At 56.7% G+C, this 26,591-nt stretch overlaps 2 protein-coding genes across 3 annotated transcripts; one reads left to right on the forward strand and one right to left on the reverse strand.

The window, feature by feature from the left end:
• Nucleotides 1-4,620: 4,620 nt before the first annotated feature.
• Nucleotides 4,621-18,921, forward strand: RAB17 (RAB17, member RAS oncogene family). 2 transcript variants are annotated; one of them, XM_036901091.2, is made up of 6 exons: nt 4,621-4,754; nt 9,897-10,056; nt 14,261-14,412; nt 15,364-15,489; nt 17,983-18,076; nt 18,288-18,921. In XM_036901091.2, exons 2-6 carry the CDS (start codon nt 9,900-9,902, stop codon nt 18,398-18,400), a joined length of 642 nt encoding a protein of 213 aa, XP_036756986.2. In that variant the 5' UTR covers nt 4,621-4,754; nt 9,897-9,899; the 3' UTR covers nt 18,401-18,921. The 2 variants fall into 2 exon arrangements, with proteins under 2 accessions (XP_036756986.2, XP_036756985.2); XM_036901090.2 differs by lacking the exon at nt 4,621-4,754 and adding an exon at nt 6,520-6,673.
• Nucleotides 18,922-22,447: 3,526 nt separating this feature from the next.
• On the reverse strand, nt 22,448-25,769 carry PRLH (prolactin releasing hormone). The gene is made up of 3 exons (XM_057504350.1): nt 25,349-25,769; nt 23,127-23,281; nt 22,448-22,616 (listed from the first exon to the last, which is right to left on the reverse strand). Exons 2-3 carry the CDS (start codon nt 23,224-23,226, stop codon nt 22,453-22,455), a joined length of 264 nt encoding a protein of 87 aa, XP_057360333.1. The 5' UTR covers nt 23,227-23,281; nt 25,349-25,769; the 3' UTR covers nt 22,448-22,452.
• Between the last annotated feature and the right edge of the window lie 822 nt (nt 25,770-26,591).

A 26,591-nucleotide genomic window follows, 5' to 3' on the forward strand; every position in this document is an offset into this window, starting at 1 on the left:
CCTGGGATCCTTGCTCAGCACCAGACCTTGGCTCTTGACCAAAGCCACTGGCTGCCCATGGCACAGAGACAAGAGTCTTCCCAGGAGCAGGGCCTCCGGCCTTGGGGGGATGGGCAGGGATTGGGCTGAGGATGGGCCACGGCTGATCCCAGGAAGGAGGGATGGCCCAGATAAGGGGACAGAGACTTGCCAGTGCCCAGCTGAGAGGACAGCAAGGAAGAGATGGTCCAGGCCCCCATCCTTGGGTGTGCGGTGTGCACGCTTGTGTGGGCGTGAGCTGTGTGCACACTCGTGTGGGTGTGAGCCCACTGTGTGCATGTGTATCATTAACTTCTGCCTCCCAGTCTTGGGCAAGATCTTGCTTTTGTCTTCCTGGGTGGTTGATGAATGGATTGTGGGGAAAACCACCAAAATGAAGCACACTCAGATCATTTCAGCTCCTAAAGGCAGTGCACCATCCACCCATTGTTCACAAGGCCCTTTAATCCTCCTTCGGGTGGGAAGCCTGACGTTTTTTTCACTTACCCACCATTCCTTCCTTCCCTCACCAGCTCAGTAAGAATTCACCGAACGTCCTCTGGGAACAGGCACGCGGCTGTCCTCTGGCGCTCTTGGAGGTGAAGCAAAACCTTTTCCAGCACATTGGGAAGACGCCTTCTCACTCCTGTCCATTGCAGCTCTGTGGCTATTAGGGCTTCCGCGGTCCTGGTGCCCAGAATCTTCATCTGTGGGGCTTTCCCCTGGCTCAGCCTCCTGGGAAGGTGTGTCCTGAGCCCTGCTGTGCTCTGGGGAAGGTACCCGTCTCCTCAGGCCGCAGACGTTAGGGAGAAGAATCCTTCACAGCAAACCCGGAAGACAGGTCAATGGAAGCAGATCAAATACTTGCCTTCACTTGCCTGACTTCTGGATGGGCACGTCTTTTGATGTGGCCACGGCATTTCAGGGCCATTGTGGGGGCCAGGGTGGCAGGTGCCTAGCGCTTTTAATGATTCTAATTATCCTTTGTACTCCCAGGGGCTTGTCCAGGTACTGTTAATGCAACATTTATTGTAGTGCTGGTGTGAATAATTCAATGTTTCTATTATTATCTAACTTTGTGATATTTTCTTTGACCGCCTCCATACCCAGTAAGCTCCCTGAAGGTATTTCTATGAGGGGGCCCTGGAGATCTCTGGCACAGTCTGGGGAAGGGTTTTGGCAATTTCTTAATGAAGGGGTTTTGAAATCTATGGTGCAAGAGAAATGATAGGCGACCTCCATTCTTCCTTTGTTGGTCAGACAGCTCCCGGGAGTCTGGTGTAGTTCTGGCAGTAAATTTAAGTGGGGCGTCGATAAAGTGTGCAGAGAGCAAGTCAGGGGGATTGGCAGAGCAGAGGACCCTCAGGGTTAGGAGGGCGCAGGATCAGGCCTGGCGCTGGGTCCCTAGTGCAGTGGGAGGGAGGACTTTCTCAGCATTGGCCCCTAAGTGGCCCAAAGAGCCCCACGGCAGGACACACTGTCAGAGAGCACCCAGGAGAGGGGCTGGTACCAGGTCAGGTGGTCCCCCCGCATGCATGTTCTGACCCCCTATTTCCAGGGCACGATGACAAGCATCTCACAAAAAACGCAGTTAGGCTCCAGTAAATTTGGGAAATGCTGGTTTAAATAAAGTTGAACAGATTGTACCACTGTAGGACTTCCTGGGGTCTTTTATTTGCAAATGTGCAGCGACTCTCCAAGTGGGGGTGGCAAGGAGGGGTCATTGCAAAACCATCTGGGCATAGAACCTGCATTCTGGAAACACCCCACACGGGTCTAGAATCACCGAGCCACATTGGGGAGCAGCACGCACAGGGTCTGCTCAACAGAATACTGGCCAGCTGCCCTTCCCTTCATGCGGCCGACAGCCGTGCAGGGCTAGTCCCTCGTCAGGGCCAGAACTGTGGGCTGCTCTGAGCACAGAGACGCAGAGCAGCCGACAGGAGATGCGGAGTGGACCCCAGGGGTGACAGCTCTCCACTTGGTTCAGGCCTGGCTGCCCTGGGGAGGTGAGAACATCCTGGAAGACCTGAACCTCAGGTATCTAGCAAACCCCGTCCTGCCCCAGACGGCCCCCCTCACATTTCCCCTTCAGTGCCCCGTGGGCTTCCCACCTTACCGTGTCCAGACTCCAGCTGGGGCCTTCCCAATCTCGGCTGATGGCAACTCCATCTGCCTGTGCTCAGGCCGAAACCCCAGGTCATCTGCGTCTCCACTCCTCTCACACCCCATATCGCATCCCTCAGGGAGTTCTCCCGGCACCACCCTCAGAGAGCATCCTGATCCGGACCACTCCTGAGCACTACTCCTTGGTCTACACCCAGGGTGTCTCTGGCCCGGGCGACGCAGGGCCTTCTGATGAGCCTGTCAGCACCCGCCTTGCTCCCCTCAAAGCTGCAGTGAGGCGACTCTGCGAATGCCAGTCAGACAACAACGTCCTCTGGTCAAAAGCTGTCCGGTTTCCCACCTCACTCAGACCCTCAGCTCACACCCCTCCCGCTTGTGATTTTCCCTGCAGCGCTGCTTCCGGGGCTCACGAGGCCCCCCCTCCCCGGGCTGCCAGGCACATCCTCTACCCCCTCCTGGGAGGAGCCGGCCCCGGCCCCTCCCCTCCTGTGCTGCCAGGTGAGCGCTGCCTGTGGCCTGCGCCCTCTGCCCCTGCGGGAGTGAGTAGGAACCCCGGGCGGCCGCCTGTCACCGGGAGTCCCCTGGGCTCCTCTGGGCAGGACTTGTCTTGACTGGTCTCTGCTCTGCCCAGCCTGGCAGGCAGCCAAGCCTCAACCTGATTGCTGAGCTGAGGAATGTAACCTGGTGTTCAGAAGTCCCTGATGGAATGTTCCGTTGAGATAAGAAAGGGTGAAGCTGTCCAGGCGAGGCAGGTGACCGTTCCTGCTTATCTCCAAGGCCTGAGGAGATAAGAATATCCCGGAAGATCTGTACCTCAGATACCTACCAAACTACGAGCTTGGTGTGATACTAGGAGTTGGGGCAGGGAAGCCCCAGGGGAAACGGGGGTGCCCCTGCCCTCCAGAAGTTCCCACAGGAGGGTCGTGGGGCATGTCTACTGAAGGGAGCTGCATGGACAGTTTGAGCCACGCCCGGGGTCTCCTTACCAGGAGCAAGGGGCTGCGGATCTGGGCGGGCAGCTGGCAGAAACCTCAGAAATGTGTATGCAGCAGGAGGTCAGGAATTAGCCAAGTGACCCAGGGGGGCAAATGGGTGGAAAGGAACCCCCCGCCTGGTTGCCTCAGGCTGGAAATCCCCCAGCACTGAAGGTGTTTGTTTGAGCAGGGACTGAATCAGTTGGCAGGGGGGTTACAGAGATTCCTCAGACGCTGGCTGGGGCTTGGACCAGATTAGCCCCAGGATCCCTTCTGGCTCCAAAATTCTATAATTTTGCATTAAGGGAAATATGTGCACATGAGTGTGCTTGCTTGCATATGGGTCGAATTAAGGGGCATGAGGGACATTGCCCCTGTTAATGCCAATTCAGAAAAGTTGATAAAGTGCCAAGGAAGAAAGTTAAAAGTTGGTGCAACCTATAAAGATAATATTGAGGTCAGGTAAGTAAATCGCTTACATTTTATTTCCACTGATTTCCGGCAACGATGAGCCTGGTGTGCACAGTCCCAGGTTCCTGTGGGTCTGTGCAGCAGGGCGGCTGTGCTCTGAGGCTCCATCCTCCCCCAGCGAGTTGGTGGGGGCCTCGGCCTGACTCCATGTGTCCCCGTGGGAACATGCCTCCAACTGGAACGTGAGTGCCCGGGGCTCTCTCCCAGTGGAGCTTTGTGGTGAGGTCTTAATGTAGAGGCCAGAGGTGAAAGGGAGGTCTGGGGCCATCTGGTCCAGACCCTCACTTGGAGGTGAGGAGACACAGGTGTCGAGAGGGGGAATGACTTGCTGAGGCCCCGGCGGGAGGATCCTGCCCGTTACAGGTTATGGGCTGTGCAGGTAACCCTAAGACCAGAGAAGTGGCGAGCCCCCCCAGGCCCTCCCTACTGTCTGGCTTCTAGACTCTCACAGTGCCTCTGGGCCTTGCAAGGTGGGAGGAGGTCCTGTTGTCTGGGGTCAGCTGGGTTCCTTGCCATCCAGCAGCAGTGTGCTGAGGGGCAGCTTTTGCTTTGTCACCTGGGTGGGCGTGGTCTCCCTGTGTGCACTTTGGTTCAGACATTGGTGTAAGCAGGATTCTAGGTGGTTCCCAAGACTCTCGGCTCCTAGTGTCTGCACCTGGTATAATCCCCTCCCCTTGCGTGTGCCCAGGGATGTAGATCTGACAGATGTCACTCCCGAGATGAGGCTGTGTGACGGCAAAGGTGAAGGGGGTTTGCTGATGTAACAAAGGTCCCTCCCTCCTCAGCTGACTTTGAGTTAATGCAAAGGGAGATTGTGCCTGGGGGCCTGACCTAATCAGGCGAGCCAATTAAAAGAGGGTCTAGAATCAGAGACTCTCCTGCTGGCCTTGACAAAGCAACCTGCCCCGTGAGAGAGGGCTGTCAGGGGCCACGTGACAGGAACAGCAGGTGGCCTCTAGGAGCTGGGCGCAGATCTGGCGGCCGGCAGGGAAATGGAGCCTCAGTCCTACAGCAGCAAGGAGCTAACTGCCCACAGCCACGGCGAGCTCAGAGAGGACCTCGGGCTCCGGGAAGGACAGCGCCTTGACAGCAGCCTTGTGAGACCCTGAGTGGAGGACCCCGTGAGCTGTGCCCAGACCCCTGACCCACAGAAACTGTGAAATAGTAAGTGTGTGTTGTGAGCCTGTCTGTGGCAGCTTGTTACACGCCTGCTGATCAGTGTGCACTCGGGGGCTGACGGAGGTGTGGTGTTGAGCACCATGACTCTTGGGCTCTTTCCTCTGTCCATCCCTGAGCTCTCTGGGGCCACAAGTCACAGGATTCTTAGTGGAGTTTTATTTCGTATTAATAAAAGAGAACTTCCCCACGAGCCCTCCTCTACCGGAAAACTGAGGCGGAGATGCTCAACTTTAGTGCAGTCCAGTGGCTTGTCTCCTGCAGTAATGTAAGGAGTCAGGGGAAACGCCTGGCCTCTTGGACGCCTTTTTCCTGCATCTGCTCCTCTCCGAGGTGGATGCTGGTGACCCAGGAGTGTGGCCAGTGGCCTCAGGGCAGTGGGGTAGGGGATGTATGGGACATTTGGGACAGGATGAGGGCTTTTCTAGGGGTTTCCACCTTCCCCTCGGGCATATCTGGAGGTGCTGGCCTCAGGGTTCCTGGGCTCCTCAGAGATCACCTCAGTCTTTGCAAGCCCCCTCACCCTTGAGACCTGGCGGGAAAGGCATGTGTGTGGCTGTAAGCATGTGACCCCAAGTCCCCATTCTTTTCCCAGTCCCTTCCTCTGCCCTCCATTTGGGTCCCTCCTTAACATAATCTATGGGAGCTTAATGGACCCCAAAAATCTTTCCTGTGGACAGGACCTGGCTTTCAAACCTATTTTCTGACTGCAGGTGAAAACTCCCATTTTGGATGTAAGACTGGTTATTAACTATTTTGTCTCTTTGCTTTCCTGCCATAAAATGGTATTTACAACTCCCTGCCATTTTGTGCCTTTCTGCTGCACAACCTGCAGAAAGGTTGATGCTTCTAAATAACGAGGAGAAGCCCACCCATGTTAAAAGAGAAAAGCATGTTCGTCTGTTTCATGCTTGGACCCTCCACCCTCGGGGTCACAGGCAGAGCAGCACGCACTGTCACTCAGACCTGTGGTCCCTGGCCTGGGGCGGGTGGGGGATGGGGGCGCCATTCAAGAGGGGAGAGGGGTTCTGGGTCTGCACAGTGACGGAGTGACCCCGGCAGCATCCCGGGAGGCAGCCACACTCCAGAGGAGATCATGGCGAGGAGGAAGGATCCACCTGCCCCAGGGGAGGTGTGGGTGAAGCAGAGTCCCTGAGGGAACCTATGCAGAATGCCATCTAGCATAAGACCCCAGCACCCCACGGGGTGTGGGGGGACCAGGGAGATATCTCCCAGCAGCAGGGGGGATGAGAGTGCCTTCCCTCTGTCACGCTCCTGGACCCCCACTCCCGTGCAGGCGCTGCTGGGATGGAGGGTGACAAAGCTGGAGGAGGGCACTGGGGGATGCAGCCTCCGGTGGCATCCTGCTGGGCTCCAGACATCTGACCAGGACCAGCCGCTCCTGCTGGCCTCCGGCTCCAGGCAGAGGGCCCTGGGAGAGCTGGCCCCCAGCTGTTATGGCTTCCTTCTCTCCTGGGCTGCTGGTTTCAAGTGCAACAAATATCCACTCAGAAATGAGGAAGGAGCCGAGGGAGACATTGAAATGGGACCCATAACAAAGCTGAGAACCTCGGCAGGCGGGCAACACCGGGGCAGGAGCGCGTGACTTCCACGGGTGCTCAGGTAGTGCTGCTCTGTGGGCCAGCCTCCCGCCCTGCCCCTGCCCCAGGTGACCTCATGCCTGCGGTGGACCTTGCCCGGGAGCCTCCCAGGAAGCAGGAGGCTGGGGGCTGGGCACTGCCTTGGCCGGGGCTGCTGCTTCTGTGTGAGCAGGCCTCCGCCAGTCCCTGTAGGGCCACCACCTGCGCAGGGAGGCAGACCTTGCCTCAGGCCAGGAGGGAGGAAGGGGACAGACGAGGGGCCCTGCAGGACCCGGGTGGCAGGTGGTCAGACTGCCTGCGGAACAGGTGAGTCATTGCTTAAACCTCTGTGCCCTGCGCAGAATGTCTGTGCGAGTGTGCGCCTTTATCAGGGTCTGTTTGTTCTTGTGCACATGTTTATATCTCAGAGTCTGTGTTTGTTTCTGAGTGTCTGTGTGTGTTTGTGTGTTTCTGTGTGTGTTCGTGTCTGTCTGTGTGTGTATGCGTGTGTTTGTATCTAAGTGTGTCTGTGTGTATCCATGTGTTTGTGTCTGTGTGTGAGCATATCTGTGTGTGCCTATGCGTGTGTCTGTGTGTGCATAATCAAAAGGGCAAAGTGAGGGTGAGGAGTTTGTCCTACTGGGGGCCAGAGCGCCTTAGCTGGGATCCCTGATGACTTGCCAGGTCCGTTTCTCTGGAAGGAGATTCCTGCTTAAATAGTGGCCTTTGGGAAAACGCTAGTTAAAGGCCTTGAATGTAAACCGGATAATGAACAGAAGCCTTTAAGGAATCCATTTCAAATGGGTCCAGATGCTCACTTAATACAGATTGGCATGGGGATGAACAACTACCCAGTAATCTCGGGGTTCTTTGTGCTAAGTGATGAGACCCTTCCCTGGGATGCCCACTCCCACGCCCCCAACAAAGCACTCGTTTGGATTGCAATCATTTTTTTTTGTCTTGGTGGAAGGGACAGGAGCCTGTGAGAAATGAAAAAGCCCTGAATCAAGAGGGTAGAGAGGGGTCTCTATTAAGCCCAGTCATGAATATTGCATTCTTGGGAAAATTTGTGTATTTAGGAAAACTTCAATAGCCCCATCTTGATTGAATTTGAGAGGCCAAGTCAGGAGTCACATTTCCAATTTTCTCTCTAAACAGAGGGCTCCAGCCTCTGATTATGGGAAGCTTACAACATGCTATTACACTAAATTATACATGAGAAAGCTTATTGCAGTCTTATTTATTACAGAGAAAAAAATTAAAACCAAGAAAAAATCCAGGAGTAGGGAAATGGTTCAGCAAATTGGAATAGTTGTCTGACTGTTAAATGGCCATTCAACATATATCTGTTGACTGTATATGTTGAATACATATATAATAAATACAGCAATGTGGAAAACTGCCTTTGGTATATGGTGTTATTTTATAAAGGTAGGATACATAAAATTTTAAGTTAAAGTGATGGGCTTTGGTTTGTTTTTAACATTTACAGGAAAAAAAACTAGAAGAAAGTAGGCAAAATACCATTCCTGGTTGTATTAAGGTGTAGAATTATGGATAATATAATTTTTTTCACATTGACAATTATGCGTTTATAGTGATGGTAAAATAACATTTTTAAGCGAACATTATTTCTCTTTGGTATTATTGCCAGAAGAATAAGATGCTGGTATACGGTGTCACAGTAATGCTATATTCATTCATATTCCCCCTATTTTGGTTAATTCAGACATGCTTTGGGGCTAAGATTTTTTTGACTTAACAAGAGTTTTATTCATATTTCAATTTTCAAATGCATTGTTGTGAGGTGTTTGAACTTTCTAAATGAAATCATGGTACAAAATCCGTGGGATATCTGCTTCTAAGCAGGATCCTTAAGTACTTACAGCAAGAAACAAGTAATTGCTTGGGCTGGCATGAAAAGCTTGGCAACTGTGTGTGGACGCAGCATGTCTGTCCAGCTGGGGCTTCCTGAGGAGCTATTCCTGTGGGCGCCGAGGAGGTACTTATTGAGCACCTGCTGTGTGATCCATGCACGTAGCCCCTGCTCTCATGGGAGGTCACAGCCCAGCAAGAGATGAGTCAACACAACACGATTCTATGGCGTACCGGGATTATTCCATTCAAGAAGAGGGACCGCGAGCTGTAGGCCCTGTGATCGCAGAGGCTTCCATTTTATTAACTGTTATTGATGGGAACCAGACACATGATCCGGGGGCCATGGGCAACACTGTGAAGGACAGAAGTTTACCATCAGCTTGGAGAGACGGCAGCGAGCAGATCCAGCAGCTTTTGGGGAGGCAAAACCCCCAGTTTCTGTGACTGTGGAGCTCGTGGGTGACCTCTGGTAGGACCCGAACGTGGGCACATCTTTTTGTCATGTTTCCTGGTGCCTCCATTCAGAATTTTGGGTTTGATTTGCCATTTGGCTGGTGGAATTGAATCTCCAGACCACATATTTTATTTCTGGAGGACCAGCTGACTTTTCAGATGCTTTCCTAGTTGTTTATTTTACTTTGGATTTGAGTTTGATTTTTCTACCAATGGGTCAGAAATCTGTGGAAGAAATTGATTTGAATTCTTTTTTTTAAATTTTTTTTATTTTGGTATCATTAATCTACAATTACATGAAGAACATTATGTTTGCTAGGCTCCCCCCTTCACCAAGTCCCCCCCACATGCCCCTTCACAGTCACTGTCCATCAGCGTAGTGAGATGCTGTAGAATCACTACTTGTCTTCTCTGTGTTGCACAGCCCTCCCCGTGCCCCCCCCACTATACATGCTAATCGTAGGGCCCCCTTTCTTTTTCCCCACCCTTAACCCTCCCCTCCCACCCATCCTCCCCAGTCCCTTTCCCTTTGGTAACTGTTAGTTCAATCTTGGGTTCTGTGAGTCTGCTGCTGTTTTGTTCCTTCAGTTTTTTTCTTTGTTCTTATACTCCACATATGAGTGAAATCATTTGGTACTTGTCTTTCTCCGCCTGGCTTATTTCACTGAGCATAATACCCTCTAGCTCCATCCATGTTGTTGCAAATGGTAGGATTTGTTTTCTTCTTATGGCTGAGTAATACTCCATTGTGTATATGTACCACATCTTCTTTATCCATTCATCTACTGATGGACACTTAGGTTGCTTCCATATCTTGGCTATTGTAAATAGTGCAGCGATAAACATAGGGGTGCATCTGTCTTTTTCAAACTTATTTGAATTCTTGCACCATGGGTGGGTTCCTGGAGGGAATGGCTGCTCCTAGGACCCTCTCTGGGTTGGGTCTGTGGTAGGGCACCCTAGCAGGAGCTGGCAGGGCTGGGCAGCTGTTTCGATCTAGAGTGTGCCCCCAACCAGTTCTCAGCTGAGACGCTGCTCCCACCCGAGTCACCCACATCCTGCCTCAGTGGAACAGGGGCATGAACCCAGGCAGCCTTGGACCTGGAGCTCTGTTCTGTGCATTACTGTCTGCGTCTGGCCAGGGAAGCCCAGGGGTGACCTCACTGAGGTTATTTGGTGTCAGACGTTAACCTCCTTCAAACACTGTGTCTCTTTGCAGGGCATGGCGCAGGCAGTTGGGGCCCCCCGCTCTGGTGCCGTCCCCGGCCAGCCCTGTGTGTTCAAGCTGGTCCTCTTGGGAAGCGGCTCTGTGGGCAAGTCTAGCTTGGCTCTTCGGTTCGTGAAGAATGACTTCAAGAACATCCTGCCTACTGTGGGATGTAAGTGACGGGACAGGGCGACCTCTGTTAGTCTCCTAGTGGACAGGCCAGGGCTGATGGGCCCTGCAGGGGCACATGGGGACGCGGGGACAGGGAATTTCCCACACTCTCCGGGAGCCTCGGGCTGTGCGCAGCAGGTGCAGGGAGGGGATGAGGGATCTCGGTCAGGCACCCGTGGAATCCAGAACAGGTGAGGTTTCAGCTCAGCGGGTCTGCAGGGATTCAGGAGCTGTAATTGTGACAGATGATTGTGTCCCCCAAGCAGAGCCAGAGTGGGAATCCCAAAGGGATTTTGTGCAGCCTTTTGGGGACTGGCTGCTGGGCGGAGACCAGAAAAGCCTTGAACTCCTGGTGTGGCACCAGGGAGGGCCCAGCAGGGGAAGTGGGCAGCTCTCAGGAGTGACCGCTGTGGCCGGGGGTCGGGGTCGGGTGGGGTGGGCTGGACCATCGAGAGCTCCCACAGACCCCTCACCCTGGAATCCCAATGGCCGCAGTAGAGGGAATTTCAGCTCATTTCTCTGCGCTGCACTTAGTGATGTCTTTCCGTGGGGTGGAGGTGGGGGTGGCAGCCGGTGCCTGTGTGTGTGCTCGCTCACGGAAGCCCTGGTGAATCCTGGACCTCCGGGGCCTCGTGTGGGGAGGGAAAGGCACCAAACACAGTTCAACTTTGCTACAATCCTGCTTTCCTGCTAAACTAAATTTGCTGAAGCCTCAGTGGCCTCTGGGAAGTAACCCACTTCGTGTTCCTTCACCCAGTCCTCAGCATGTAGCTTACAAAGACACATGCTCCCCAGAAGGCTTAAATGAGCAGAATCAGCTGTTTATTAAGACTAAAAGTTAAAAATGCAAAATCACTTTCATTACGTTAACATTTAGTAGAGACACTTTTTAGCTGGGGGCAGGAAAATGCCAGCTGGAGGGCGGTGCCCAGTCCGTTCCCTGCTCAGTCCGGGAGCTGCAGTTCACCGAGTCGAAGTCCCTCACTTCCAGCGCCCCTAGCGAGGGCGGAGCTGAGGAGCAGGGGCGGGAAGTGTCCCGTCACCGGGGCACTGTGCTCAGGTCTGCAGGGGGCCAGAGGGGGAGGGAGACCTGCTCCGTGGGCAAGTCTAGCCCCTTGATGGGGCCACGAAATGAGGCAGCGGCCAGGCGCCCCGGTTTAGTCAGTCTGAGGCCCAATAGAAATGCCAATGTTATTCTAAAACATGAAAATGTCCTCGTCCTTGCTCCCCTCTCCCCCCCCACCACCCCGCAAAAAACCTCATTGCCAATATCATTGGCAAAATCACGAAGTCAGTCTGGATTTCTTGGAATTTTGTTTTTTAATCACTTTTTGACTTCAGCTGAGAAGATGCAGAGAAAGTGGCCAGTGGGTGTTGGAACGAGGCAGACAATAAATGCAGGCTCTTTGCCAGGCTGGAGCCGGGGAGCCCACAGGGCTGGGTGGGCGGCTGATTCTGACACCAGCCCAGGATCTCCCTGGGGGCCCCGTGCCTCCCCCGGGGAAGACAAGGTTCTGCATCTGCAAGCATCCACACGGGGCCTCCTCATTGCCTGGACTGCAAACCCTGCACTCTTGGGAAATTTGTTGGGATTTTACCTTGATTTAAACTCAGCCTCTGGCTCTCATTTTCAAAGTGGAAAAGGAAAATGTCAGCAGAGATTGCTAAGGGGAGGGGCAAACCTGTTTACACCCATGTACAACCTGGCAGCGGCGACTTCTAGGATGCAATCAAAATGAAATTCAGAAGTACGATCCGACAAGATGGAGAACAGACCAAGGGTGTGGGCACAAGGCCTGCGTTCCTAGCCAGTGAGTCGGGGAGAGCAGAGACGGCAGCCGAGGAAGGGGCGCCGAATCCGACCCTGCACCTCCCATCTCTTCTCACGGGTTTGGCGGCTGCCCTGGGAGAGGCACTGTTGGCTTCTGATAAAGAAGAGGAACTGAGGTTTGGAAGGTTTGAGCAGGTTGGTGAGGTTGGTGCAGCTGATGGACCTCCGTGCCAGGCCTGCACATGGCCTTCACCCTCAGGGCCTCAGTCCTAATGGGGCGCCTGCTGCGTTAGGTGGCTTCTCCCTGCTCAGCCCTGACCGTGTGCTGGGAGCCATTAGTCCTGCTGCCGAGATTGACTGCAGCTGCGTTTGGCCTAGTGTCCCAGTCGCTCCGGTGCCATCAGAAGTCACCACGGACGGGACTTGGACAACAGACAACAAAGGTCTATTCTCACAGATCAGGAAGCTAGGAGTCCGAGACTGAGGTGCCAGCCAGGCATCTTTCACCCTGAGGCCTCTTCTTTACCTGTGGGTGGCTGCCATTCTGCTTTGTGCTCACATGACCTCATCTTTGTGATCGCATGGAAGGAGAGAGGGAGCTCAAGCATTCTGTCTCTTCTTATAAGGGCACTAATTCCATCCTGGGGCCCCACCCTCCTGACCTCATCCAACCCTATTCCCTCCCAAAGGCCCCAGCTCCTAACACCATCACACCGAGGGGCAGGGCTTGAGCACGTGAACGTTGGGAGGCACACGTCCAGTCCGTAACACCCAGGACGTTGACCTGGCTTCAGGTTCATCCACACGCAGGAGAAAGCAGGAGCGGCACGCAGAGCAATGGGGTTAGTGACTTCGTTCAGGAGCTACCCAGACTAGATTCTGGTGAGGGATAGTCCTGCCCTCACCCAGCCTGCAGTGAAATCCCAGCCCAGACTCACCCCTAGTTCAGAGGGGTTGGACTGTGTCCCCAAAAGATATGTCCACATCCTAGTCCCCAGTGCCTGTGAATGTGGCCTTATTTGGAAAATGGGTCTTTGCAGGCGTAAGTAAGGGTATTGAGATGAGATCATTCCGGACTGTGGGTGGGCCCTGAAGGCAGCGGTCCGTGTCCCTAATAAAGACAGGAGGGGACCCAGAGACACAGGGGGAGGCTGTGTGAAGATGGAGGCAGAGACGGGCGATGTATCTCCAAGCCCAGGAGCACCGGTGGGTGACGGCAGCCACCAGGAGCTGGGAGGGAGGCTCAGAACAGGTTCTCCCAGAGCTTCCGGAAGGATCCAGCTGTGGGGACACCTTGATTTGGGACCTCCAGCCTCCAAAACTGAAAGAATAATTTCTGTTTTTTAAGCCCCCCCCCAGTTTGTGGCCCTTTATTAGGGCAGCCCCAGGGCACTAACACACTGGTCTTGCAGGGAAAGCGTTAATTTCAGACATATGGCTATGTTTGCCAGAATTTCCCAGCAGGCTCCATACCCAGCCTAGGGTCTGGGCAGGGCAGTGGCTTTGACTGGAGGCCACCCCCGACCGCCGCCATCCCTGGTCTGGGTCTGTATGATGTAGGTCAGACACCATGGGGCAGAACATCTGGGTGCTACTAAAGAACGACTTCAAAATCACATCACTTTGGAAAGTAAAGCTCAGGGGAAACAAATCTTCCAGTGGGAGGGGGATTGCTCAGTATGTCAGATGAAAGCGTGTGGGGTAGGTCTTTCATTGCGTGTTAATTATTAGGCAGGAGCATTACTGAATGAAAGTCCCTGCCTCCAGGTGCTCACTGTCCCCTGGGGCAGCAGACAAGAACACGGAAGGCCACCTGTGCCGCTGGGTGTGTGGGGAGCATGGGAAGCTGTCATGGACGCCCTCAGGAAGAGGCCCCAGAGGCTGGTGCTCAGAGACCCCCGTGACCCATTGGAGGGCAGAGGAAGGGTCCCAAGAAGAGGGGATGGTGGAGAGGGAGGTTGGCAGCGAGAGGCGAGGAGGCAGCCAGGAAGGATTCAGAGAGGAGCTGGCGTGGTGGCGAGCAGCCCCTGCACGGTGGTCTGGCTGCTGAGTGGCCCCTGCGGCAGGATGCGGAGGGTCCTCGGGGCTCCCAGCTGCATCTCTGGAAGCCCGCAGGGACGTGTCGGACCCCGTGTCACACGCAGTCCAGAGGATTTTGAGTTAGGGCCCTGGGGGTTTGTCTTCCCACAGCCTCTGTGGAATCCATGAAGGGTCTGCAGCAAAGTACGGGAACGCTTTGCTTTACACGGAAACCGCCATCGTCCAGAAGATGGCCTTGCTCGGCCTCCTGACTGCGCGACGGGAAGCGCGTGGCTGGCTGTCCCTGACCAGTGTGCAGAGCAGAGCCAGGGCTGGGGCCGGCCCACCCAGAGCCCTGGCCTCCCTGTGACTGCCTGTCATGGTCAGTGAGGTTCCCTCTGGGCTTCCGTTCCAGGTGCGTTCTTCACAAAGCTGGTGGACCTGGGTGCAGTGTCTCTGAAGTTTGAGATCTGGGACACGGCTGGCCAGGAGAAGTACCACAGCGTCTGCCACCTCTACTTCAGGGGGGCCAACGCTGCACTTCTGGTGTATGACATCACCAGAAGGGTGAGGCTCAGCCCGGGCATGCCCCACCATCCTTCACAAGGCATCTGCTTTCTGTTCTTGGGGCACAGGGACACTCCCTTCTGAGGGCACTATGTCACTGGCCTGTGCTGGTGCTTCATGTAGCAGACAGAGAACACATCAGTGAAAGTTGGTCACCTCCTCCAGGAAGCCCTCCCTGACAACCCTTCCTCCTTCTGCAGAGTTGGGTTTGTGCCCCTCTGTGGTCCTCCCAGATTCCTTGAGTGCCCACTGAGTTGGGGAGGGGGCTATTACAGAAACAGGGTACAGCCCCTGGCTACACATGCCCTACACAGAGTACCACTGGGCAGACCCTAGTGCAGATGAGCAGATCCTGAGAGAAGAAGGGAAGGGAGGCACCAAACCCCGCCCAGCGTGCTGGGGGGCTTCCTGCAGGAGGGCTGTAGCTGAGATGCAGAGGCAGAAGCAGGGATTAGCCCTGTCGGGGTGGGGTGGGCGGGGAGGTGGCGCTGGGCATGCGAGCAGGAAGGGAAGCGTGTATTAGAGAGCTGTGTGTGGAGGAATTCAGGAGGGCCAGCGGAGAGGGCTCCCGGGGGCCCAGGGTGGGAGCCCCCATTACCTGGACTTTGGGTGCTGCAGTTGGGAACAGGGGTTGGGGGATAGCCACTCCCCCAAACTCTCCTGCCCAATGTGGTCCTTGAGGGCACCAGGGCTGGGGGACCTCGGGAACCCCAGGTCTGACTGGGAACCCCCGACAGCCTCTAGCCTCCTGGGTCCGGCAGGGTGGGGATGGAGTGACTGTGCGGCCCGGACCACGGGAGCTGGAGAAATCCCCCTCTGGGGGCGGCACAGCTGCAGGGTCTGTCACGTGGCAGTTGGGGACTGTGCCACAATACGCAACGTGGCCGTCCGCACCTGCTTCTCCTTCCCCAGACAGATGATGAAGACCACTTCAATTTTTTCCCTTTTTAGGATTCCTTCTGCAAGGCTCAACAGTGGCTGAAGGACCTGGAGAGGGAGATCTCCCCAGGAGAAGTCGTGGTAATGCTGGTGGGCAACAAGACGGACCTCGACGAGGAACGGGAGGTCACCTTCCAGGTGGGCCTTGAGACAGGGCCGTTCCGTGGCCCCCAACATATGCATGGGTCACACACCACACTTGCATGCATATTCTTAAACATTCACACACGAGTCCCACTTAAAATTCCTTTTTGGGCAAAGATTTCTGGTCTTTCCTGGAAAGGTCAGACCTAGAGGTGGTCAGTCCCCAGGTGTGGGAGTGCTGTGAGCCCCACTCAAATCAGCCGCCCCGAGAGCTGGCAGAGTCCAGCCTGGGGCCATGTGGGGCCCCTGGCCAGGTTATGTGGGCCAGGGGGATCCCCGACCCTCCCCACCCACCATCGTGCTATGAGTAATGTGGGTTTTCAGATCTTTTTCTTTGTGTTAAAAAATTATGAAAGAAGGGACAAACAAATAAACCCAAATCTCTGCTAGAAACTGACCAAAGGATAGAAAATTAAAAAGTCGTATTTCTATAAAATGACCAACGGCAGAATAATGCTGCTGTGATTGGGCGACGTGCTATGAGAACCCAGTGGGAAGTGTGGTGCTAGTGGGGTGTGTGTGTGTGTGTGTGTGTGTGTGTGTAGATGTGTGTATAGGTGTGCGTAGGTGGAGAGCCCACCAGGAGGCAGGCAGTCCAGGCGCCGGGGTGTGAGGGGCCTGGGGCAGCAGCAGCCTCTGTCGGCTTTCCCAGCACCCCCTTCCGGGGCCAAGTCCCCCAGGCCCCAGGTCACCCCCTGGCCTCTTCTTCATTCTGAACTCCCACAACGCACAGCTGGGCCTCGGTGGTCTGGAGGGCAAAGTGCCACAGACACGGGCCTCCGGCACTGTGAGCTGCCAGGTGCCCAGGGGGAGGAGGGGAGGCTGACTCACAGGCAGTGCATTTTTTAAATTCATTTTTTGGCTTTTCATTTTAAAATAAATTTCAGAAGTATAAAATATGTTGCAAAAATAGTACAAAGAGTTCCCCTACACACTTCCTCCATCTCCGCCAAATGGTAACGTGTTATGCAAGCGCGGGGCGGTGATCAAGTCCGAAAATGAACATTCATACGGGACTGTTAGCTACTCTACAGAGCTTGTTCAGGTCTTACCACTTTCCCCCTTTTCCTGGTTCAGGAAAATCTGTCCCAGATCTGGCCATTGGGAGAGCTCCTCCAGGCCGGCTCTGATGCTCCCCCTCGTCCCCCACCGGGCCCTCTCATGTCCTTACTCTGTGGCTCACCACGTCGTTGCAGGCTCATCGCAGCCTTTCTCTGCCCCAGCTCTGGAGTCAGTCATTTCCCCAAGGAGCATGATTCCTGGAATGAGAGAATGAATTTACAAGCCAAGTTCAATGCACTGGATATGCTCCTTCCACGGGAATGAGACGACCGTGGACTCCATCCTGGGTGCCCTCAAGGACAAACTGGCAGGGGGAGTTCTGGGGGCCTGCCATTTAGGACTAGATGCTCCCTGGACCTGAGGACAAACCATTAAAGTGACTCCACCTGGAGCCCACCAGCTAGTGGGACATATGGGTTTCATTCATGTGGTCAATATACACTACCTGAAGTCACCAAGACTTCCAGCTATGCCATGTCACCTGTCCTTTAAAGTACAAGTAATAACGTCCATATCTCATGTAGGACAGGCTGCGAGCAACTCCCCTGGGGACTTGCAGGTAACTGCGTCTTAAGGTTCCCTGACTCCGATACCCAGTGTTGCATAATTGTCCACCCCACTCATGTCTGCCTCTGTGGCTGTTTTTATCTCACCCCATCACCCCAACCCAGACCCGTGACCAGCTCCTTGATTCTGGCAACAACTGAGCCAGGAAAGGCCATGTGGACCAGGCGGACTTTCTCTGCGTGTTTGGAGGAGTGCACCCCGGGTAGTGTAGCCCAGCCCAGCAAACAACTTAAGAAAATTAGGCGCTTCTAGAAGCTTCTGTGTGTGAATCACCTGGCCACTCCCTCCACTGTATTTTCTTCCTGACACCCCAGCCTCCCTCCAGCCTCAGGGTCCTCTTGGCCCTGCCCTCCCCTGTTTCCCATGGGTTTCCCCGCCTCAGAGCAGCTCAGCCCTCCCCTCCCACCCAAAGCTGCCACCCTGTGGCTGGCCCTGTGGTCAACTGTGCTGCCCAGGCCCTTCGAAAGTTGGCTGTCCATCTGAGAGAGCGGGTCCTTCGGCCAGGCTCCCTTTCCCACTCAGGAACCGGGGGTGGGGCGGCTGCTACAGATTTTCCCTTCTCACATCTGGGTAAGGGGGACCCTCCTGGGGGCAGATGCACAGCCCCCCAACTGCTCTGGTTGCAGCAGCGCCTGCCTCCCACTGCATTTAGGGCGAGGGCGCTGGGGCAGCTGCAGAACAGCGGCAGTGGGACGGCCCTGCTGGGCACGCATGCCCCTCAGCCAGGAGCACCCCAAAGCAGCTCTCCCCTGGCTGCGGCTGTTGCCTGGGTCCGTCTGTCTTGGGTCTCAGCGTCAGGCGGCTACTAAGCGTTCTTGGGGAGCTCCCCTTTCTATGACTAACGGGATTTTCCCTCAGGAAGGGAAGGAGTTTGCAGAGAGCAAGCGCTTGCTGTTCATGGAGGCCTCGGCCAGGCTGAACCACCAGGTGACCGAGGTCTTCAGCACTGTGGGTGAGTGGGGGCCCAGCCAGGGGTGGGGATCTCATCCCGGCTCTGCCTCACGGGGTCCTCTCGCCCCATCATGGGGCCCACCAGGATGTCCCTAGGGACTGGGCAGTGGGCAGGAGTCCTGGGGTCTGGGCTTTAGGGCTCTGCTGAGAGAGCAGGGCCGGGCCAGGCTGGGGTCGACCCTCCCTGGACGACCTGCTCCTGTCCCTCACAGCCCGGGAGCTGCTGCGGAGAGAGGAGGCACAGGGGGGCCCAGCGCCGAAGGGAGATGAGCGGCTGGCTCTGAAGGCAGGGCTGGCCCGGCAGGCCAGGTGCTGCGCCCGCTAGAGAGTGCCCCCCCAGGAGGGCCCCACTGGCCCTGAGGGTGCCCCTGCCACTCCGTGCTGCTGGTGGTACTGACTCTGACTCACCATCGACGCTGGCTCCTGGAGCTTCCAGAATCTGGGTGTCCTAGGATAAGCATCCCCCAAAGCCTGCCGGGACTTACAGGAGAGCAGCCTGTGTGGAATGGCCCCCAGACTGTGTCAGCCTCGCCTCTGCAGACACCAGCTGATGCCCGGGCGCCTGGGGTGCTGTCCCTCAGCTGCCTCCCCGCCAGGTGCAGAGGAGTGAAACGGGCCGGAGGAAGACACGGATAGGAACAAACCTTCCTCCTGGGCGGCGGGGTGCACCTGCGTGCTGGGCTTCCCTGGTTCTGGGTGGGAGAGGAGGGAGCAGGCGCAGACGGAGGCACTGCCCAGAGGGCAGCCGGGGTGGGCGGGGCACCAGCCCAGGACTCAGACTTTTAACCTTGGTGTAAATTGTACTGTTTATGCATTTTTCTCCCCAAATTAAACCACTGTCTATGATCTGGTCTCTGGTGAGTTTGCAAGGCGGGTGTTTGTTATGGCACATTTTCTAGGAGGGCTCACGCTGAGTAAATAAGGTGGACCCAAGAGGCAGGCTGGGACGAAAGCGGGCACAGGCATCTCTCTGGTGGTGGCAGGTCACGTGTTCGCCCGGTCACCGCCGCCTACACTCATTGAGGCCCCGACGGCCATTCTGGGAAGTAAGCCCCAGTGTCAAGGTGAGTCACAGGTGGCTATGGGGGTGGGGTGATGCTGATTTCCGCCCTGGCCTCTGCGACTGTGAGAAGCAGGTCTGGAGATCTGCATAATAAGGCTTGGGTATCCTTATAATTACAAAGTGCAGCTTCGCTCTATCTGGGAGGATCTGCAGAAGGACAACTGTGGAGGCCCGGCCCTGGTGACCCCGCACTCCCGCGAGCGTGACTCGCATTTCCGGAGGCTCCTTCAGTCCGCACCCCCGCAGGCTCGCTCCCTGGTCTCATCCACCCTGCATGGGAACTCACCCCGGCCCCCCCAGCCCTGCCTCAGGTGGGGTGCAGGCGGTGAGGAGCCCCTGCAGGGGTGACCAGGGCGTGGAGACCGGGCGTTGTCTCAGCGAGGTCGTCTCTGCCCGGCTCTGCTCCTGCAGAAGGCGCGGCCCCGTCGGGGTCTGCCCGCGGCTCCCTCCCTCGTCCATCAGGCCTGGGCCTCAGGCTCATGCTAACTGCAGGGAGCTGGGTGCCTGGCGAGCGGTTCTGCCCGGGGAGCTGGAGACAGCCCAGGTGTCCCTCGTGTCCAGATTTTCCTGATGCTTATTCTAAAAAAAAGTCTCCTGTGGTCTTTCTGCACAAAAGCAGATATGACAAGGCTTGTTATGCCATGATTTTCGAGAAAAGCTAAAGGAAACAATAGTTTCTGAGAAAACCACCACCTTGGTTTTCACTCACACTGATTTCTTAGACCATTTCACTGGGAAAACCTGACAACCTAGCTGTGTGCGGTGCCGCTTCTCTCTGGAGTAAAGCTGCAGGTTTTCCTGTGGTTCTTCCCTCATAGATGAAACGCCCCAGGTGTGAGGCCCTGGCGAGCCGGCTCTGTCTTCGTGCTGTTTGTTCCCCCAGGGCTGCAGCAGGGGTGAGCCCTGCACCCCACCCGGTGGGACCTGCCACGGAGGCGGTGGGAGGCCGAGGTTGCCCACGGACACTAGATGGCGCTCCAGCCTCATGTAAGGCAAACGGCGGCTCCGGTCGCAGGTCCTGAGTATTAGCTCTGCTAAATAGAAGCTCTCGGGCATTTCGGACGCGTTGATTGATGAGGGGAAATAAGGATGGTATTTGTAGGAGGCGGTACATCTATGCCTATTTCCCTCCTGTCTGGTCAGCTAGTGCCGTGCTAGAATTTATTAAAACGTACACTCGAACTCAGTTCCACCAGGCATCTTTCATGGCCCCCAGGCTGGATGACGTGTGGATCTCCCGGAACCGGGTTGCCCGTGGCCTCCCCCCTCCCCCACTGGCAGGTGGGGGGCAACACTGCAGTGGAATCAGCTGGGAGCTTCCTTAAGCAGCACCCCTCGCCCCTCCCCGCATCCCCCACTCCCCCGCCCACCAGGGGCTCTGAGTAAATTGTCCACAGGTGCCTTGGGCCCTGGGAGTGCTGAGCCCTCCCAGGTGGACTTAATATTCAGGCAAGGTGGACAATGCCCTGAGGGCAGAGGTTGTGTCTGTCCTTCTGTGGGGTGCCCCATGCCTGGTACAGTGTCTGACACACGTCAGGCACTCAAAAATGTGTGTCCAACAAGAGAAAAACTTGTTTCCCCAGAGATCTAAGGAAAGGGCTGTGTGTGGAAGGCTCTCTCTGCGCCAGCACCCACCCACCTCATCTCAGTCCCATCCCCAAACCTGCCTCGGGGTAGGGGGGTGCAGTGGGTGTGGAGCAGGCCGGGAGCAGGGCAGTGGGCAGGCAGCAAGCTCCTAGACGGCACTGCCGGCCCAGGGGGAGGCGGCCCGTGAGCCCCCGTCCTGCGTTCTTAGCCAGAGTTTGGACCTGGGTCCGCCCCCCAATCCCCCAACCACTAACCTCTCTGTCTCTGTGGGTCTGCCTCTTCTGGACATTTCATAAAATGGAATCCTTCAGTATGTGGACTTTTGTGTCTGATTTCTTCCTTCAGCATGTTTTCAAGTTCACCCCTATTACGGCACCGGGCAGACCTTCATGCCTTTTATGGCTGAACAGCCCATTGATGCATTTTTGCTTTTGCTGATCCCTTCATCTGTTGGTAGGTATTTGCGTTGTTTCCACCTTTTTGACTTCTGTGAATTGTGCTGCTTAAACATTCCTGCAGTAATATTTGTTGGAACACCTGTCCTCAGTCCTCCTGGGTGTGCAGCCAGGGGGGCATGGGCCACATGGTAAGTCTACGTCTAGCTTTCTGAGGAAACTGCCAAACCGCTTTTCTGGTCTGCAGACTCTCTCCTGGGGGAGGTGCCGACGTGACGGTCTCCCCCCAGGAGGAAACCGGCTCTGCCCTCCCTGTGGCCTCCCTGTGTCTGGGGAGGCAGGCAGCCCCTGGCGCAGCCCCAGGTGGGTGGCCCGGGCCAGCCCTGCATCCTTTGCTGGCTGGCGGACAGCCGGGGGTCCCTGCCTCCCTGCAGCTGCAGCAGAGAAGGCTTGGGTTTGGAGTCCTGTGGGTCTGTCCTGGGGCCAGGCCACTGGGTCCTCTGAGTGTGGACAGACAGATGGAGTCCTGCTGTCAGGGAGGGCTCAGGAGACCCTCCAAGCAGGCGCAGGCCTCCTGCCCCCATGCTGGATGGCACGTGGGTCGTGGGGAAGGGGGTTTATACCCATCAGACACCCACACTGTATTGGGGCTGCATTCCCTGAGCTTAGGAGTGAAGTGGGTGCTACTGTCCTGGGTGTTCAGATGTGGAGACTGAGGCCCAGAGAAGCTAAGGGCTGGGCTCAGTCGCCCAGATAGTCGCCCAGTTAGCATGCGTCTGAGGCAGCACATAAAGGCATCCTGGGTGATTTGAAACAGGCGGAAAGGGACCAGTGGGGAGTGGAAGCAATCTAGGCTTGAGTTGTTCTGCTGTGGACTGGAAACAAGCAACCCATGGTCTTGTTCTCTTCTGAGTACCAACCAGGTTGGTAAAGGGCCTGGGGCTCAGAGAGGGCCAGGGCAGGCTGAGGGGCTGTGCTGTGCTCCTCTGGGGACCTCCCACAGGGTATGGTATGCAGTGCCCCTGGCCTTGTGCAGTGCACAGCCTGGGCAGCCATTCAGGGTGGCTTGGGTGGAGGCTGCTATGGGCTGAGGTGGCCAAGGGTGCCCCTAGCTCCTCTGCTTGGTTGCTTGGTGTTGGGTGCCCTCAGCAAGTCACGGGGCCTTTGGGCTCTGGTGTCCTCTCAGCTAACATCCCATGAGGGAGCACAGCCCCTGGTTTGTGAGCACACAGATGCGTCTAACCAAGGCCAGCTGCTTTTATTAGTATCGAAGGGGAAGCAGCCTGTGGAGGTGGGGGTGGTGGTGGCTGGGAGCCACTCCTGGAGTCACTGTCACCCATCCCGGGAGGGCTCAGCGCCCCCTTCCAGGGGGAAGCAAGCCAGCAGGTGCCAGAGGCTCGGCTTCCGGACGTTCTGCAGGGCTGCTCTCCTCCGACCAAAGCGGCCCACAGGCCTGATCCCACGGCCCGCGTACCAGGCAGGGTCAATGTCAGGCGCTGGAAAGGAAAGAGCCTGGGCAGTGCCTGCAGATGCGACCCGTGTGTGGCCGTGCGCACCTGCAGGCGGCAGGGCCTGGTGCACGTGCTCAGCATCCCCAGGGCCTCCGTTCACAGCAGCCGACTTGCCCAGGCCATGCTAAGTCCCACCTGCAAAGGAGGGCATCTGGAGCCTGGTGAGGCCATTTTTGGGTGGCAGGGTGGTTTCAGGAAATGGGGAGTTCAAATTAACCAATGCCCCCTTCCTGCCCATCCCCCAGGTGTGCCAGGGGTGGGAAAGGCTGGCTTGGCCCCAGGCCACCCTTCAACCATGTGCCAGGCAGGGATGGGGCATCAGGGAGCAGGAATAGGGCCACTCTGGGGTGAGGCCTGGCAAACAGCAGACCAAGTTCCCCAAACTGGGGTACTTAGCAAGGACTGTGCCCCTGGGTAGGTGGTGGCCAGGCCCCACCCGTGGCCTCTGAAAGGAGGGGGTGAGAGGGAAGCTGGTGCCCGGGGCCATATACTCACTGCGGGTCTCCATGGAGTGCTGGGGGGCTCGGCTCGCAGTCCCCTGCAGGGCCAGGTCCAGCAGCAGCAGGCACACAGACCAGGCCGGAAACCCCTTCATCCCTGCTCCTCGCTGAGGCCCAGCTGGAGGTGGATGCCACGCGGGATGGCGCAACCTGGGGCAGGAGGGCGGAGCGGTGGTGCAGGTGTGCGAGGATGTGCGCGTGTATGAAGGCCAGGGCTGCTCGCCCAACCGTGACATGGCCGGGGGATACCAGGCTCACGGGCTGGGGCTCAGGGGCAGGGTGTTTGCCTGCCCTGGACCCGGACTTCCTGGCCATCCAGGGCCACCTATTCCATCCTGCCCTCATGCCCACTGGAGGACGCCAGGGAAGCTGGCCGTCATAGACTGGTCAGCACCCTCTGTCCTTACCAAGAGCACTTACCCTCCCGTGACCCCAGATCCAACCTGCGGCCTGACAGCCCTGTAGACGGGGGAGGAGAGGGCACTGGGGGCGAAGTGCGCCCCCACCCTGGGCTCCCAAGCAGCACCCTTCTGACAGGCCTGGGGAGCCCTCCCGCAGGGCCGGCCCCCTGTGGCTCTCCTGGGGAGCCATCGGAAGACGCCTGAGAGCCCCACATGCTCAGGGGACTCACTGCCCACAGCGGCTTGCCAGCCCGTCCCTGAGCCCCATGGGAAGTGCTCTTCGCCCAAGTGACTTAACAGGCCCACTTCCCTCCTTTTCAGAGACCTGGTGTCACACACGGGGAGGGTGGTGCCCTCCAGCTTAGAGGAAATGAAGGTGCCACTCTGAAACAGCGTCACAAAGAGACATGTCTAACGGGTGAGGCCCCATGTCAGGGAAATCGTCTTGGGAGGACGTCAGCAGCACCTGGACCCTGGTCCCCCTGGAGCTCCCTGTCCCCCTGAGAGTTGGAGCGTTGGTGACGTTTGCTGCCAGCCCAGCGGGACTCCTGGTCTGCGTTCCCAGCCGAGTTGCATGGGACACCTTCTCGTTTTGTCCCCACCATAGACAGCGGCTGAGCATGGAGGGCTCAGGGCAGGCCCGGTGGCCCTCAGATATGCAGACCTGCCCATCCTGCTTGGTGACACGCGGCTGCAGGCAGAGCTGCCCAGCGTGGCCAGGACCCGGTGTGAGCAGGACCTGGCCCTTGCCCGGAGGGGAGAGAGCCTGCACCCCCCAGGGCAGGTGCTACTCACCACTGTGCCGAGGAGGATGGCACGGGTGCCAGGGTGGTCTGAGCGGCGACCAGGCAGGCCCAGCTCACCCCTCTTATAGCCCCTGACACCCCCGCTCTCATCACGTCCACCTCCCTCCCGGGGTGGCATCAGGAGAGGCTTGTTCTTTTAAAAGACTCTCACCAGTGACATGATTTGTCCCTTCCTGGGTTGTATAATTTCATTTGGGCCAAGTGGCTTTAAAACACATTAGCCTCCCTTCTCCAGGTGGCCTTTGGGCAGGATGCCCGACACAGACAGGCCGCCCTGAGGGTCTCCCCTCCTCCTGCTTCCAGCGGACCGGGCCAAGGACCAGCCTCCAGCCCCGCTCGGTGGCTCATCTCTTCCCCGCCCTCAGTCCTGTCTGTCACCTTGGGGCTTTTTTCATTGTTGAATCCACTATCTGCAAACCCTTTCATCCTGTTTCTGTAACTTAACAAATATTTTTTCTAGGTTTTTGCAGTGCTTTTATAATTAATTATCAATTACAATTAAAATAAAAACAAGTTTGTCGCAAAATGAATGTTATTTTTTTACTGTAAAATCAGTGCTAAACACATTAATTTTATAATAAAAGCAATGTATATACATTTGGAAATAACTGAACATAGACAAAAATGGGAAAGGAAAGCGCCCAGGATCAGAGAGGCCAATCACCTGTCACCTGTGGTATATTTCATTCCTGGGGCTTCCTCATGTATTTTCTGGGGATTTATCAGGCTTACATGCTTTGAATCTCATTGTTTACATCTAACAATCGTGTCCTCAAGTTGTTCAAAAAAATCTGTGTATTTGTGCCATTTAAAATAACTGCATAACATTCTATCATTTAACTTGGACCAGAGACCCTAACTCGCTCTAAGGTCACGCCCACGCGGTTGCGGGTAATCAGGAGGCTGTCTCGGGGAGAGCTCCTGGGTGCTCCCCTCGGATACAGGGGGGCAATGTGCCCCTTGCTGTGGCTCCATCAGACGTCAGGGAAGGCTTCAGGGAGGCCCCTTACCCATCAGGGGGTCGGTCACGCCACTTCTCTCTCACCCCATGGCCGTCCTTCCCAGAGATGAAGGTTCCGTGGCTGGTGGGCTCCCTGGGCGATCTGTGTCTGGGGGGCGCAGGGTGGTGCAAGGAGCACGGGGATGGCGGAGGTGCAGGGCTGGCCCCTGGGCTGTGGGGTAGGGGCTCTGGGGACAGATGCCATCAGAATTCCCGGGGGCAGCTCAGGGGCAGCGTGGCCAAAGGCTCCTGGTGGCTCTTGCGAGGAGGGTGTGGTGCCCGCGGTGGATCAGGAGCGGCGGTCCTGCCTTAGAGGTGGGCCCGCTGGGCGGTCCCCACAGGTGTGCGCAGTCCCCGGGCTGCCTGGGGCAACCGAGACGTGGCACTGCAGGTGCCGGAGGCAGGTTCGTGGCAACGCTCTGGGGTGTGTGCATGTGCGTGTGTGCATGAGTGTGTAGGGGGATAGTGAGCCCTCCCCTTCCAGCAAAGTAGCTTTGTCAGTGTGGTGTTGCTGGCCTGACACTTTGGGGCCACCAAGGGGCTGTGGCAGGCAGGCGGAGGGGGGCACCCAGGCACTGAGGCAGGGCTCCAGCCCCCGGCTCAGCGTGCAAGCAGACCTCAGCCTCCCTGGAAGGGAAAGGCTGCCTCCCTTCCCCAACTGCAGTCTCCAGCAGCAGCTATTAGAGGTTACAGAGGGCACTGTGACAGTGGGGGACGCTGGACCTGAGGAGCCCAGGGCTGCAGGCCCGGCCGAGGGCATCTCGGCTGCACCCGCCTCCGTGTGCTTCGGGATTGTCCCCCCACCCCCAGCGGTTCTGATCAGAGCCTGGAGGCAGGGAGCTCTTCCCACACCTCTGGCGGAGGCGAGGGGAGGGGCTGCTGGCCTCCGAGAGCAGGGTGCTGTCCTTGGGCCCCCCATCCTCCCTTACAGTCTCCGGGTGGGGCTCCACTGATCGATTTCTGTAAGCGAATCATAACAGATTTCTTAATTTACTATAGTGGGGTGAATGGTGTCTCCCCAAACCTATATCTGTGTCCTAAGTCCCAGAACTGGGAATGTGACCTTACTCGGGAAAAGGGTCTCTGCACACGTAATTGGGGTAAGGAGCTCAAGATGAGGTTGCTGGGTCTTCCAGAGGGTCCTGAATTCAAGGACAAGTGTCCGCAGAGGAGAAAGGCGGCAGGGGTGTGAGGCCGGCAGAGGAGGAGCCCGTGTGACGGGGAGGCAGAGGCTGGGCTGCGTGGCCGCGAGC

This window comes from Manis pentadactyla, chromosome 6, assembly GCF_030020395.1.
Source record: "Manis pentadactyla isolate mManPen7 chromosome 6, mManPen7.hap1, whole genome shotgun sequence".
NCBI lineage: Eukaryota > Metazoa > Chordata > Mammalia > Pholidota > Manidae > Manis > Manis pentadactyla.

Excerpts from the sequence above, each read along its gene's own strand:
- RAB17 (XM_036901091.2), top strand. The coding sequence starts at position 9,900 with ATGGCGCAGGCAGTTGGGGCCCCCCGCTCTGGTGCCGTCCCCGGCCAG. Across the intron at positions 10,057-14,260 it reads CATCCTGCCTACTGTGGGAT|GTGCGTTCTTCACAAAGCTG; the intron begins GTAAGTGACGGG and ends CTTCCGTTCCAG. Across the intron at positions 14,413-15,363 it reads TGTATGACATCACCAGAAGG|GATTCCTTCTGCAAGGCTCA; the intron begins GTGAGGCTCAGC and ends TTCCCTTTTTAG.
- PRLH (XM_057504350.1), bottom strand. The coding sequence starts at position 23,226 with ATGAAGGGGTTTCCGGCCTGGTCTGTGTGCCTGCTGCTGCTGGACCTG. Across the intron at positions 22,617-23,126 it reads GCACTCCATGGAGACCCGCA|CGCCTGACATTGACCCTGCC; the intron begins GTGAGTATATGG and ends TTTCCTTTCCAG.